Source organism: Galleria mellonella, unplaced genomic scaffold, assembly GCF_026898425.1.
Source record: "Galleria mellonella isolate WM207_F2 unplaced genomic scaffold, CSIRO_AGI_GalMel_v1 utg32, whole genome shotgun sequence".
Classification (NCBI taxonomy): Eukaryota; Metazoa; Arthropoda; class Insecta; order Lepidoptera; family Pyralidae; genus Galleria; species Galleria mellonella.
The window spans coordinates 4,353,452-4,370,145 of NW_026442075.1; the positions used below are offsets into that span (position 1 = coordinate 4,353,452).

The following is a 16,694-nucleotide window of genomic DNA, read 5'->3' on the forward strand; positions in this document are numbered from 1 at the left end:
TGTTTAAAAATATCTTGAATTTTATTACAAATAGTTCTGTAATATGTAGATAACGGCCATTCTACGTAAAGTGGGTACATAGAAATCAACAAAGAATCATTTATCTGTATTAAATGACAATTCTCTTTTATCGAACTTTTATCCGGGCAAATTTCGTCTAAAAATTTCACGTAAGTATATGATTTTTTTTTTTGAAAGAATCATTGTTTAATAAAGTATCAAGTAATAATGTGCATATCTATTTATTTTTTAATATAATAATATTCTTAATTTTGGCAAGCGGAAACCGTTTCTCGATAATGTAAATGTGATTCGAAGTTTTTTTTTACTTTATTACTAGTTTTTAGCCGCTACTTCGTTCGCGTATCCGGGGTATGATTATCCCATATCTTTCTCTATTTCATTAAATACCTGTAATATGAAATTTTATAGTGATTGGTTAAGCGGTTAAGATGCTATAAGATATAATCAAACAAACTCACTTTCAAATTTATGATATTAGTAGGGATTTACATTTATTTAAAATAAAGAAAAAAATTTATTTGAAATGTCTGAATATTTACGAAGTATTAAATGTTTTTATAAGAAAAATATTATTATGTTAATTTTCAAAAGAAAACGTTTCAAAAACGTTATATTCTGAACGTTAGAATTTCTATTCATGAATATGTTTTATCAAAAAGGAATTTTTATGATATAAATTTTGCCACAAAATATGATCCTACGCCACTTGTATTCAGTGACTTACTACAACACTTTAAATCAGGGTGGCCAGATGCGAATTTTGATTTTTATTCAAACGTCAAATACTTTTTCTTCAAATCGATATAATTTTGTGAATTTCATAGAAAGTTGTATCGTTTTTCACTATTTTTGCCATATGACATAAATTGAACGACAAAAAAAGAGCCATTCCTTCTGTTCCCACTTTTCTCTCTTCTTTTTCTTATTTTCTTTCCGTTATGTACATTCAGTTATATATTTTATTGTAATTACATACCTTGTATACCTATACAAAGTTTACAAACACAAACTATTTCCAAAAAATTATCCAAATTTCTCCAAGCCCATTTTTTCTACAAAAATGTCTCCAAGAACTTCATTTCCCCAAAATTTCGCGAATAGAAAATTTCTTATCAAAAATTGCAAAAAAAAAATACCCAACCTGGCAACGCTGCTTTAAATATCGTTACTCCATCTCGCAGGGGTTCATCCCATACTGCACTTGCTTGTATGAGGTTGCCACTCCAGGGTTATTCAAATATAAACAACATTTTCACAAACATTCACATTTTACAACAAGTATTAGCACGATTTTATCGACCATGAAACGTGAATGGTACTAAATGCCTTTGAATTCAAAGCGTTGCACTGAGACAATTCACTAACTTATGCGCTTTTATTTCCAACATAAACGTTACGAAGTCATAGCCAGAACTTCTTTATAGGTTCGTTTTAGTTTATTTTCTTGGGGCAACTTCTCTCTAAAACTTCGGTGCGGATACAAACAAGATTTCGAATTTGAAGTTTGAAATTCGTATAAACTTAGACTACAATCAAGCATAAAAATAAAATATATGCTGTGCAGAACACTAATAAAATAAGATTTCACAATAACATACTTAAGAATTTAAGAAATCGTATTTAATTAAAAATGTTTTGTAGAGTGACGGGGTAAAAACAGAGTACATTTTTAGAGTTACAATACAATATTCTCATTTTCACAATATCGTAAGAAGGGAGTAGGAGATCAAAGCACAATAAATTTGTGTAAGAGAAATAAAAAGTTATACCGAGTCGCCTAGACATCGTAGAATTAATAGGTTATATCCTTTTATAAAGAGTTACACTCATACATAATAATGAGGTATTTTATAATGGCAGGAAAATTACAGAGTACGGAGGCATAAAATCTTATGGCAACGTATCATGGGCTTTGCGGTGTATTCTGTGAAGTTTATGATACTGTATATTTACTGTAAGGTGATAATCACTGCTTTCCATCAAATAGATAGGCAATAATAATGAACAATCGACTGATTGTTTGCCATTGCTGTATTAAATTGAAAAAAAAAATGAGGGTTGACAAAACATGCGTATTACCTTTGGTGCTCTCGACCACACAGTCGAACCTCCACAGAAGCAAAGCAGCATATGCCGTCAGTAGCATTTTGTTGAGACTGAATAACTCAGTTTTACGGAGCATCATCATATCTCCAAGAATTTTCGGCAATGCCGCCTTTTACGGCCTTAGCTGGCAACATCACAGACGCGGCACTTTGTCGCACGAAACAAAAGTTGCCACACTAAACGTAATGTGACAGTTACGACTTACAGTTTTTATGGCCCGACTTTATCCGGTATAATAAAAGTAATTTATTAGATGCATGCATAATGTAACACTTCTATATGAGGATTCCGATCGCTATGTACCTGTAACAATTGAAAATTGTATTAATTTATACATTAAATATAGAATAGATAACCAGTTATTTAATAATAAACATGATAAATTACACAATTTCAAACTAAATGAAAGCCTTTCCACAAACTACCAACGTCGCAATTTTTTCTCAAATTTTGTGTATTTCATATTATTATTCCTATAATAAATATATTGTTTTTAATAGTTATTTGGAGGTATTTTGTCTTTAAATTAATTCTTTATTAGTTCTTAATATATATACTGAAATTTTTAAAGATTATAAATCAAGAATCCTAAAACACACATAAATATGTACTACTAATACATATAAACACATTTTTATTAATACATTTTACGCATAGAATTAGCATAAAAACTTCTTTACAAAATTAATAAAAATACATTCAGAATCCAAAGAAAAATATATTTTAAATATGAATAAAAATATGGTCGGCTATAAATATTCTCAGTAGCGTATTGTGGGTATTTTTTTTAAAGTAGATAAAGGTAAAGATATCTTAAAAAAGAAAAAAAAATCTATTCTTAAGAAATAAAGTCATATCAGATGTAAGCTTGATCTCGATTTAGACACACAAAAAGTTTCCACACAGAGGTCACAATGTTTAGGAAAAAAAAAAATATATTTATGGTAGAATGTGCTCATAAAATCATTTCTTTACTCATACGTTGATCCGAGGTGGCGGAATCTCGGCTTCTTGTCGTCATTTAAGGAAGGAATCCCATTACGGGAATGGCTTTACTCGCGTGAGCATTTTTATTTTATGAGTTACCACCATTTACATGTTTTTATTGCCTCTCTCGTTTACATTGCACGGTTTCTTTTCAATAAGCAAGCCCTATACTCGTATATTATGATGGAAAATTAAATTAATAAAAACTAAATTGAAATACATTAATTGTAATTGTATTTAATTATTACAATTAAATTTATTTATATTTAAATTATATTAGTTGGGTTAATGTAAAGTTTTTTACCGTAGTTTTTTTAAATAACTGACTACGAAATTTCAAAAATATTTTATATACAAGTAAATGTGGATACATTTAAATTCATATATGTGGAAGCATAAATAGCAAAATATCTAAGCTAAAATTGAATTCTGAAAAAGATACAGTAACTTTAATTGTGGAAAAATTAATATGAGGGAAAAATAAATGCACTGATATAACAAAAAAAAAATTATTAAAATTCGTTCAAAATTTGGGAATATATCGCATAACATGTCTATGTTTATATATCTAAAAATAGATAGGTACATACAAGTAAAATTTCTTCTTTTTGAAGTACCTCAAATATTTTCTTACAAATGACACGCTGTAATATACAATTGTTAAGAAGAAATTATTGGTAAAATCAGATCTATATCAATTGGCATGTCAAAAGGCAAATCGAAAGAGAGATCGGTTCGACTGAGCATATGCCGAATCGTGTCGTTTGTGGACACTTTACTCGTAAGAGCTCTAAGGATTCTACTAAATGGGATGCCGTTAGATTCATCTTAATTGTGAGAGTACCAAAGACTACATGACAACAGAAAAACTTACAAAATTTATATTACTTTTTAAATTGATAGTCATTGGATGAAAAATGGTAAGTATCTCGTCTAGATATGAATAATACGATAAATACCACACAATGTAAGCAGAGTGTGTGTGCGTGCGTGCGTGTGTATGCGTGAGTGTGTGTACGCGTGCGTGCATGCATGCTTGCCTGCGTGCGTGTGGGTGTCTTATATAAATTGTGGACTTAAATATTACCATTCACATTTTGTCTTGAATTCCGAAAATTGTAATAGGTACGTAGATTTATAGAGTATATACATAAAATGTAATAGACCACGATAATAACAGGAAATTCTTATAACAAGAACAATTGCTAATATTGTATAGCTAGATATATTACGACTGCTTCACTGAGTATTTTATTGTGAGTATCCCAATCAAATCTGATAGAATGTTACTCAAAAGCCATTCATTTAGTAGTAGATACCAACAATGTCTAGCAAAATGAAATAAAAATATACATCAATTTAATACTAACCAAAAATTATTTAGTATAATAGTTATCTTTCCAAAATAGACAAAAATAGACAAAGTAATAAATATTATATTAAAAAATAATTAATATTATTTTACGATTGAATCATTTGTCTTATCATACTCGTATATAACCATATTACACCGACCCCAAATAATAATTGGGATAAGTGTAGGAAGATGATGATGAATTTGTCTTATAATATATATTTTTTTTTATTGCGGATATTAAAATAAAGAGATGTAACTATTACAATAATACACTACTCAGAAAATATTGCGTAACATTATATCTAGAAAAAATAATTTAGTTGAAATGAGTATTAATTTTTAAAATCTGTTGCCAAGTGTATCTGATATAATGTCAATAGATTCTAAACTTGTTATAATTTTAAAACCGAGAAATCAAAATAATTTTACATTGTAGTTCTTGATCTAATCCACATTTTTACTTGCATAGTTAAAAACTTAAGGGAGAAGAGACAAACTTTTGGGTACAGCACTTCGAAGGTCCATAAAATTTCGCAAAAGCTGGCCTAAATAAATAATTTGACATTTCCAAATGCATACAAGACGACCTTTTTTAATGGCAAATTGGCAGCAACAACTCAGTTGATGAGATCCAATATCCGATAACCATTTGTTCATTCGGTCGATTGACATATGCCGAGGACTCGGTAAAATATTAATGTATTGTATTTTTATACGAGTAGATATCTCTTTGTTACCATCATACCTCTACATATGCATAGATTAAGGATCATGTACTTACGTACATGTTCGTATTTATATAAAGATTCTTGTATATAATATTTAAAATATAAGAATAATCGAGCGAATAAAAGTATCGTAAAAAATTATTTAGTTTTAATTTTAGTATTTGACTATTATATTTGTGTACTGTTTGAAAATTGATTAAAAAAGGGCGAGGGATGAGCAACAGCAAAAAAAAGCCTAACTACAGTTGCCAACCCGCTTGCCAAGCGTGGCAACTACTGGCAAAGCTCCTCTTATGAGCAGCAGCAGTGGACAGTTAACGGCTGAATAAATAATGTTTGAAAATAGTACCTATCCTTAATAATATTATAAATGTGAAAATGAGTATCGAAAAAGCTTAACTAAGGGCTACGTATTTGGCACACTTGTACTATTTGAGATAAAAAAAGGAGATAAGCTACTATTTATGTCGGTCAATCGACATAGACGAACTCACGAGTAAAAACTAGTAGAAAATAAAACTCTTAAACGTTTGTCTTAACATTTAAAAAGTAATGAAAATAATTATATTTCTTTTTAAATGTTACGCTATTAAATGAAAGTAAAACAAAATGTAAAAATAACAAGACTTAAAATAAATCAAATCTGAGAAACTGCTTTTAAATAGCTCGAACATGTACGAGTATAAATCTATCTATAAAATCTCTTGTGCAGAGAAATACTTCCATATTCATGTTGCAGCGTAGTACAGAAATAAAAAGAAAGGCGAAGCACAAACGGTTCCCAAGGGAGCTATTCTTGTGCTGACGGTATACTAGGGAGGGTATTCTTAGATAATTAACTCTTTATGGCTAGGGACATCTGTTTACAGCGCCGACATAATATATTTATAGCTAACGACTGCTCTAGATGAATTCTTAATTTTGTATCTTTTAACGCCGCCCTAGTATTTTTTCTATTTGGAATTATGAAATCATTTGTATCATCAGTTTTATATTTACGTTTCTTCCTTATTGTTGCTGACAGTTAATCGTTTGTCTATGAATGAATAAATGGATGATTGGATTATCTATTTCTTTTCACAAAAAACAGTAAGTAATTAGATACAATGAAATTTGTGATATCTGTTTTATGAGAGTTCGGTACTTGATGTATAGGGAATAATTGTAAGAATTGTTAATTTAATATTTAAGTATTTAAAATTTTGTATGCCTAATTGTGGCGAAATATGTGGACTTAATATTATTTTATCTATCTGTATATTTACCATATTTCTTGCAAATAAATATTCATTCATTCATTCATTCATAATATCTGTGTTTACAGATCACTAATGCCCCATCATTACAAATTACGTAAAATTTCTATTAATATAATAAATGCGATGAAACTACTAAACGGATTTAAATTTGAAGGGATTGAACGGAGTTGGATTGTTAAGTTTTTTGCGGGTTCCTCTCAACAAATAACAACATCCCAAACCCAGCAGGGCAACAATAAAAAAATTACAATTTAAAAGAGCCTATATACGAGTCTATTTGATTAAAGATTTTTTATAATCTATTCTAGAATGAAATTAAAAAAATGGTTTAGAAAAAAGATGGATTATATCCTAACTTATTGTAAAAAATGCTTTATATACTAATTTATGCGGGTGAAATCTCGGGATACAGCTAGTGTTAAATAATACAATAAACAGATCAAATAAAACCAAAATTTCTATAATGATATAAAGATTAATAGTAGAAAGTAGGTATGAAGGAATATTTTATAATAGTTTACGTAAAGATTTCGTAATAGTGAAGATAAGGGATTTTCTATCTGTTGACCACTGTATTAGCTTGAAAGTTGTATCAAAACACTTAGGTACTCGAAAACACGCAAGCAATAAAATTTATACGTATGCTCAAGAGAGGCACGTCAATAAAGTAATATATGGAATCATAAAACTGACATCAAGTCCAGACGTACTTAAGGCTTTGTGGGTAATTAAATTTATGGTGTCTCTTGGTTTAAATCTAATCTGTATTATATTTGTACGTATTATATATATTTAGTTTTTTTTTAATGGGTGATAATGAAATGGTTATCCCGTCTTCGCTACCGGTATACATTAGCGGGGCATCAGTAAGATATGACATGTGAGGATGAAGCGGATTAGTTAACCCATCGTAATGAATTTAACAAAAATTATTCACGTTGGTTTACAGGGGGAACCACGTGGAGGTCGACCTGATAGGGAATATTGCTAGCAATGGGGCTGTTAAACTCCATTGCTAACAATCCCTTTCCCCGTAAATATAGAATTTGCAACAATACAAGAAAATTACTCTTGTTCATTGAAAATAAACTTACTATCCATGGAAACGAAATAAGGTCCTACACGGCGGGTCGTATGCAGAAACTTCAAGTTGCTTAGCTAGCTATGGAGAGGGCTATATTCGAAGTTTCTTTATGTGATGGAATTCGAAATGAGGATATCTAACATAGCTCAAAGGATAAGTAAGCTGAAGTGACAATGGGCTGGTCACATAACTCGAAAAACCGACAACCGATGTAGAAGAAAGCTTCTTGAGTGTCGGCCCCGTACAGGCAAAATGATGACTTTTTAGATAAAGCGACGACCTCAAAATGCTCAGGAATTTGGGGAGGCCTATGTTCAGCAGTAGAGAGTTAACAGCCGATATGACGATGACAAGTTAGAAAAAATGACTATTTTTCTATTGTTTCAGCGTAAATTATGTAATTTTTAGCACCAATAAGTAATAATCGTCAAAAAACTTAAATTTGCGAAAGACAAGTGTCCAATACATGTTTAGACAATTTACTACAAAATCATTTTATTATTATTTACATTTGCTTATGTATAAATAATAGAAATATCTGTATTATTAAAAATAAATAGAGTTTTAAGTAACTAATTTTATTATAATAATCTATTTTGATAATCAATTTTGTTAAAAAAATTGTTACAAATAAAGAGTCTTGTTAAACTCTATCTGGATAAACAATGTTTTAAATACGTTTGGTAATAAGACACATATTTATAAAATAAAAAGCTGATACGCTGAGTGAAATATCAATGCACAGCTGCAGCTAGAAATATGGAATTTGCACAGACGTTCTTTAGGTAATACGAGTACATTTCCGATAAGATCTTCCATCGGAAATGGCAGATAATGGTTTCCGGTCGAGCGAAGCGATGGACAATGGCTAGTCTATGAAGTTAATAGAATCTATTATATTATTTTATTTATTTAAAAAAGCAAAGTTTATGCGTGTCAATTAGTTCAGTGCAGTATTGATGTATCTTTTTTAAGACAGAATGAAATGAATTTTTATATCGTCCAGATCGACTATTATTATTGCTAATTTATCTTTCAGCGATTGTAAAGAAAATTAGTATATTATATTTAGGAATATATGCAATACACTAATAATGTAAATACTTCTTAAACTTCTGAAATTAACTTATTAGGAGACTACATTCATAAACATGTCAGAGGGCGTTACTTTCATCCAAGTTATAGTAATATAGTTAACATTATAGTTGAGTAGTACAAACATTTCATGACATGAGGTTTACAGGATCGTATTCAAGAATTATTAAGGATGGTCGAACCAATTATATGTAAAATTCATATGATAAAATAAAGTAAAAAGTAAACATTTCAGAATCGTAGTTTATTTTGTTGGAGCGGTGTCAACTCAGTGGCTGGACGCTTGGCTGCGTTTCGTTGGACTGAGTATTGAAATCTTTTTAAAGTTCAATTTCAAATATCTGCATTTTCAGTAGCATATATAGATTTTCTAAATTCATTAGCACTATGCTTTTTCTTCGCATATTATTATTGGTGGTTTGATATAACTCCCTATGTTGTTTAACAATAGTTTCTCAAGATCTCTCTCTCTCTTTTTTTTTAAGAGTTTCCTCTTGTCGGTGCAACTAATCCATACCTTTTTTTCTAGCCAGCCCCATTCCAAGCCATATCTTTGACCTCCCTATACGACATAACACCTAGTGTTTTCTTTATCTATCCTATGTAGTTATGTTTTGGTCTTCTCCTTCCTTTTTGCCCTCTCCTTTTTCTAAAAACTCGTCATGTATATAATATAAGGTGGCTCATCATTTTGCCTCTTCTATTCTCTTCTTTTTTGAAGATACTGACTATAAATTTATAATAAGGAAACTACTATATATGGATAAAAGCAGTGGTGCTGTTAGTAAAAAAAGAATAAATTAACTAAAATGTCTCGTTAATTGCATGAATGTTTTATGGCTCTTTTAGATTTTTTATTTGCATTCATTAACGTAAAAATAACTAAGAGTGAAAAAAAAAAGCTAATGGCGCCTCCTAATGTATTATAAATTCGTTAGAAAGCTTTTATATTTGAGGTTAGATAAATTTAATATTTAAAAACAAACAAACTCACTTCACCGAGTGGGTAATAAATTTAATAACTCTGTGTTTTCTAATAATAAAATATTAAAATTATATACGTTTAGGTAAAAAATCACAGATTTTTATAATACTGTTAATTATTTGTTATAGTAGTATTATATGTTACATATTATGTGTATGTTTATATTAATCTAATTATACATTTATAATATATGAATATATTAAGTATTAGATTATGTTTTCGCAATTCCTTATTTATTATTTCTCATATTTCTCTGTCTAATGGTTGACTGGTAGAGGACACCGTCCAGTGTTATGTCCGACGAATGTACATAGAATTTCGTTGTGCATTAAAGTTTAAATAAATAAATAAATTTTTGTACTGTACAATTCTTTCGATTTCGTAATTTATTTAAACAACTACCCGGTAGAAGTATCTGAGAAAAAGGAAAACATTAATTTCGATTTTCTTGCTTAAAAGAATCCTTAGCCAATTTTGTGAAAATATTTTCTACGCACAAACTCTTCTGGCTCCATTAAAGCATTTTTGATCTGCTTTGTAAAATGTTTTATAAAGAATAATTGTCGAGTTTGTTGCCGCTTTTTCTGAATAGATAACAACGTACCGAATGCGGCGGAAATCATGAAAACAAATAACGATCTTAGGCGCCCATTACGCGATAGGTTTGTTCGTTTTACTATAGCTACGACTGTGACTGCTTTAACGTAACGAGATTATTAACGAATGCTTAATGTGCCCGCTTTGAATTTGTTTTAGTTTCACCCAAACCTTTAAATATTTGAGGCGTTGAGTTGAAATAGTCTATTCGATAGGAATTTGTATTTAGAATACTAGTATATCAATACAGCTAAAAAGACTGCCAGTAAATGGCATCCCTAAAGATTATATTTATTACAAGCGTTTCCCGTTTTCTGCCTGAAAAAGCCCGTCTCTCCCCCATAGCATTATGTTAGGATATAAATAACCCGTGTAGCAAATTTCATTAAAGTCGGTTTAGCCATTTAAGCGTGATTGAGTAACAAATGGTCTTAATTAATTAATTAAAATGATTAGTCGCGAGTTTCATCTTAGAGTACGTCTTCATTTTCTATCAAGGTGAGATCCTGTTCAATTGCTGGACCCTTCAATAGTATGAAAAAACAACTTTATAAATTTTCATTTCAGTTTAGTAGGAGTACATTAATCTACTAGCTGTATTTCGTATTTCGTTTTCACTTTTCACACATGAATATAAGATATTAAGTTACGGTTTAATCTTCTATCAATGTACTAAATTTTATTCATATCCTTCAATAGTGTTTATGTGAAGAGATAATAATCATTCATTTATACATACAAATATTCGCGTTTACAATATTATTAGGACATTACACTTAATATTACAAGGATATCATCATCATCATCATATCAGACATGGGGGTTTTTCCATAATTGCCATGTTAGGCAGTTAGATTAAAAAAACATATTATACACAAAACATTGTTACAAAATCTATATTAAAAAATGATACCAGAATTATGTACAATAAGTTCACTATTTTCTAAATATAAACGTATACTAATAACACTATTAATACATGTGACTCAAAAGTTGTCTTTTCCAGGGTACTGCAAGTGTCATCAGGCCTCTTCAACCGACTCAAAGTTGAATACTCCCGTTGGCAAACTTTCTCGTAATAAATATGTTTGCTCATATTAGGTACATGTTATCGTTGGAACATAATTGAAAAAGTTTTGACAGGGGTTAAACTGGGGCCGAGAGCGTTATGTTAGCTCCGAATGTTAGATTTTATTACGACCAAATATGTGAAGACGAATTTATTCGTATGCAATTAACAGAGATATTAGAGATATTTATCTGCAAAAGTATATAAGCAAATAAGTTTAATGAGAATTATATTAAGTACAGGTTCCATAAAAATATAATTTGTAATAAAATGCTAAATCAGGCAACGTAGTTTTTTCTTTAATTTACTTAGTACTCGAAATAGTAAATGTTGGACTAGATCATTCTTTGATAATTATCATCATCATTATCATCATCAATATATTAGCTGTTAACTGACCACTGCTAATTATACACTTCCTCCTATTGAGGAGGTTTTGTCAGTAGTTGCCACGCTTGGCAGTCAGGTTAGCTATCACAGGCTTTAGTAATGTTTTAAAGGGGGACGATCTTTCACTCTACCATTAAGGTCCCTTAGTCGTCTCTTACGACATTCACGGGAAAAGTAGGAAGTTTACAATTATGGTGCTGTGTTAATACAATTATTATAGAAATATAGACTTTTTTTTTTCTTTTTTTTTTATATACAACTTAGAATGGCAAACAAGCTGACGGTTCACCTGATGGAAAGTGGTAACCGTCGCCTACCAGTACGTATACGTGTGCAGTACCATGGACGTAACAGAGTATACTGTTTCGCCCATGATACCTCCCATGTGTTGCCATTCCTGAGGACTCAGGTGTTATTCCTCTGTACCCAGTAAATTCACGCCATATCCCACTCTTCAAACTGAAACACAGCCATGCAACCACAGCTGCTTTACGATTGAAACACGAATGGGACAGAGGTACCCAAGTTATTGAATAGGTGCTTCTATAGACACTAACTAAAATAACTGATTCAGTTTTATATAAAAACTAACAACGTGCTGTTACACCATTTCATAGAATGGGTTTGCGCATTGTTATGTTCTCTTTATGCTGACTAGGCAATAGTGATTATTCCTAAGAACACGGTGGTCTACCTGTGAGATCATGCCAGGCAACTCAGTTCCATCCTTCGTCTTGCGCACACGTTGTATTGTCTACTTAAATCATCATTTTACTACCCTTATCCCAATTATTTGGGGTCGGCGTAATATGATTTTATCCATATTACAAAAAGATTTGGTTTTTAGTTTTACTACCGGCCACCTGTCTGACGTCAACCCTCTTTGGGAATGCATTTGTTGGTGGTTTCCGCCACCTACGGTATGGAGGAAAGGATTGAGGAAAAAAGAAAGGAAACGTTGGAAATGCGTAAAGGAAATTGGTGAATGAAAGGAATAAGGGACTTATATGGGAAAGGAAAGGGGGGGACACTGCAGTTGCAGAAAGGACTGGGACACTGCAGCGGCTTGGGAGGCCGGGGTCGCATACCCGTATGCCCTTATTCTAGAATCGAACAGATTTCTAGAGAAGAATACCCCTGACGCTTACTGACTTTTATTGTCTACTTAAATAAAAGTTTATAAATAGGAAATAAAATAAAGTTTCCTTTTTTCAAAACATCCATTTTGTATCTTATAACAGTGCGAAGCGAGACGTGATTTGAAGCGCCGTACGCCCTCTGAAGAAGACTTCCAGATGGAGTCGAAACAATTATCGGAAATGACTAACACAGTAAGTTCGTTAAATTCTAGTTATGCATATGTATATAGACATAGAACTTACAACTTTTTATAGTAAAATAACACCGTTGTGAAACTTGGCATTTTCTTACATTTTATGTTTTAAATGGGATCTCATTTCTTTTTGTAGGTCATCGTCCTTTTTTTCTCGGGTAATATGTCTTGTCCGTCAACTGCAAGTGCGATGCGTTATTTCAATGAATGAACGTAATTTTTATTTTAAGAAAATGAATAATGAAATTTCGTTTTTTTTATGCTAAATGCTAACTAAAATTCTAAATTAAAAGTTTGTGAGATTGCTAGAAGTACCCTAGAATTTTGATGATTAATGAGTGGGTCAGCGACAAAATGAAAGAACTTTTACTAGCGATAATTTGTAAACTATAAGGTAAGATAATTATTAGATATATTGGCAATATAACTAGTTATAGTATATCCTTCTGATTACTAAAAATTCAAAGTTCTTGCTTTCTCCACAATCACAGGAAAGTCAAAAGTGGCGCTTCAAGAAAAAGATGGTACGGCCATGCTTTCCTTGGCCGGAGCACAACTGTACCCTATACTAATAAGTAATTAATATGAACATCAGTATCTTTATGATACACTGAATAGTAAAGCAATTAACGGCTCACCTGGTAGAAGGTAACCGTCATCTATAGATATGAATAGTTCCATGGATACTCGTATCACAGATAACATTGTGAGACCCAAATTTCTTATTCGTTGCCATTCATGAAAATTCTAGTATTTTGCTTCGATCCTATGATTTCACAGTCTTCTCCTACCTTTACTCTACTCAAAAGTTGACTCTAAAAATTCGTATTTCTTATAGATATTAAAATAAAGTAAAAAATAAATCAATCATAATTAATTAGAGCGGGCCGGTGCTTATTTGTTATTGACTTACATTTCTTTTTGAATGATCGTATTCATCTCAAAAATAAGCTGTCGAAACAACAATAACATGTACAATAACAGCCTCCAATAAACGCTTTAAAGACTACATATACGAGTAGGTACATAATTCTGAATCGTATATATATAATTCATACAAATGCTGAAATATGTACATTTAATCACTTTATGATATTATACTGTTTATAATTTACGTATTTTCGTAGAATGCAGTGTTAAGATTTTATAAATTTCTTTACTGGACTTCTCCATTTTTTAGCTATTATAAGAATGCATGTTAGCTTCTCGCCATCTTAAACTTCCGGATTTATTTAAAGACAATTTAAAGCCGAAAAAAAAAACAGATATAAGAATAAAAAAAAAAACGAAAGATTGAGAGATGCAAAATTTTTTTTTAATAGAAATTTTCCGTATTGCCTTTCGATGTCACTTCGTTATTTGACGAGGCGTAAATGTAAATAGCCCGAACCAAAATATTGTTTATTAAAGCTGACGATTAATATTGCTCTTGTTTCAAATAATTTAAATTTGATTTTATCGGGCGTTATCTATCACTCAAGTAACATATTAAGGTTTGTTCGACATGGGAAATTTTATTGCACATTTAAAAGTAAGAAAGAGAAGTTAAAAGTTAAAAAGTTTTTTATTTTATATATGTAATTTAATTTTACATTCGAATGTCTTCTTTATAGTCTTCTTATTTTTCAACAATTGTTGGATACGACAAACATAGTAAGTTTTTAAAAACTGTTGTTATATATATACACGTATATATAAGCAGTTAATTATTATTTTTCTATATTATATTATATATTTTATAATTATTATTATAAATACTCATTCTTTTGTAAGTCATTTTAAAAGACAGATATGGAATGCCTTCACCAATTTTGATATTTCTTTCTAGCTTGTCGCATTTTACCTTACTGAATATATATGTACATATACATAGGCGAAAAACAAAACGTCTACTCCACTGTACTCTGTACTACTCGAGTACTGTGATTCACTAGGGTTGTCGGTACGGTTATACGGCATTACGAGCCATATTATTTTAAATCTAAATAATCCTTTTTATTTACCTAACACATTACGACTCCAGTGTGGCAAAACACTGTATTATCACAAACACTCTGTATAAATTAATAAATACTGTTTAGTCGATGTATTTATGTTTATTTCCTATTTTATATGCCAATATCTACAATACATTTTATTTTGAATAAGACAGACATCCTTTCCTTGGGCATAGTCGTAAACAGATGTCAGATACGATTTGCAGCAAACATCTAGATATGTATTGAACACATACATGTCTACCATATGTTTAACTTATTTATGGTAAGATAGATTGTGTTTGATATTTTTTATATTTTAATTATTTTTGTTCTATAATACTTTTTGTTTTTCTAGATAGTAATTACTAAAAACTTAAATTACAGACGATTGTAACCCCTAAGATTTATAATTCGTCGCACGTAGGTACTTTACGTACGAAGGCAGGTAAATCTTTAAAGTCTGTGCTTGCACAATGTAGGATTTGCCATAAATTTGGTACGATGCAGTAACATCTTCAGCCAGAAGCTTTCAGAAGATCTAAGATTATGAGAGTATAGATACGTAATAGATAAAATCAGAAATGGTTGGATTTTACCTGATCATATAGACAGAAGATAAAAGGTTAAGATGAATATTGTGGAATAAATACTTTGATATAAATGCATACAATGATACTTAAGCTACAAGAGAAACTAAAAATTGTAACTAAGTTTATAAAATACGGATGGATAAAAAAATTAAGTTGTTTTAGTGTATTTCAAATAAATTGTCTACTATTAACTAATAAAATATATCATGTGTGTGATAGTAGTAATTATGAGTATAATAATGGACAATTTATTTATAATATATAGAAATATTTAATATTATGAAATAAAATAAAAGTAAGTAGACAACGTAGCTACAATTGCACGACAGAGATTTATAAACACGCCCAAAAATTATTGTTTTAACTAATCAAATTAATTCAATAACAAACATAGACAAATGCATCTTATATAGACAATATTTGTTAAAAAAACTTAGAAAATCCTTATAGAATTACATATAACATATTGGAACTGGCCAGTATCCTATTTAAGTGTTATTGTTTATTTTTAAGGGTTTCATTCAGACTAATAGCAGATGTTTTCTTAACGGCCCGGCGTAACACAGTAGAGGTGTTGTCGCGCGCTCTCTCGCATCGAGTTTAATACACCAACAATGATACCCTTCTTCAAGATGACAGGTATTTTTAAACCAAAAGAAATTTAACTTTTGGAAGAATAGGCTAAGGAAGGAATTACCAAACCATTTCAAATAAAATTTACGTATATAAATAATACTACTAATATTTTAAATATAAAAAATGTTCTAATATCAAACTTAAAAGGTTGAACGTACACAGGTGATTCATACACATTCACGAATACATTTTATTCAAATTCACCGGGGCAAAACTGAGGTGTATAATTATTCCTATAAATTACTAATATGAATATGAAAGACTATATATACAGGTGTTCCGATATTGATTTGCATATTTGGAAATAGCTGGATGATTTCAATGAAATTTGTTGTACTAGAAACACTATACTCTTGATTAACATAGAGAATATTCTCAATTATGATCAAGTAGAGGAAAAGCCGCTGTATATAGCTATTTTTATATAAACACGAACTACAATTTTGCATAGACAACCTATTTAGAAGACAAGCAG

The 16,694-nt window shown here is 30.4% G+C and overlaps 1 protein-coding gene across 1 annotated transcript in view; it reads right to left on the minus strand.

Annotated features, from left to right (window-relative positions):
- Positions 1–16,694, minus strand: part of LOC113510820 (protein amalgam-like) — a 135,339-nt gene that overhangs the window by 81,867 nt on the left and 36,778 nt on the right. The window contains exon 2 of the mRNA XM_031907271.2: positions 2,104–2,433. Coding sequence (XP_031763131.2) covers positions 2,104–2,212 — 109 coding nt within the window. The 5' untranslated portion in view covers positions 2,213–2,433. The remainder of the gene's footprint in view (positions 1–2,103; positions 2,434–16,694) is intronic.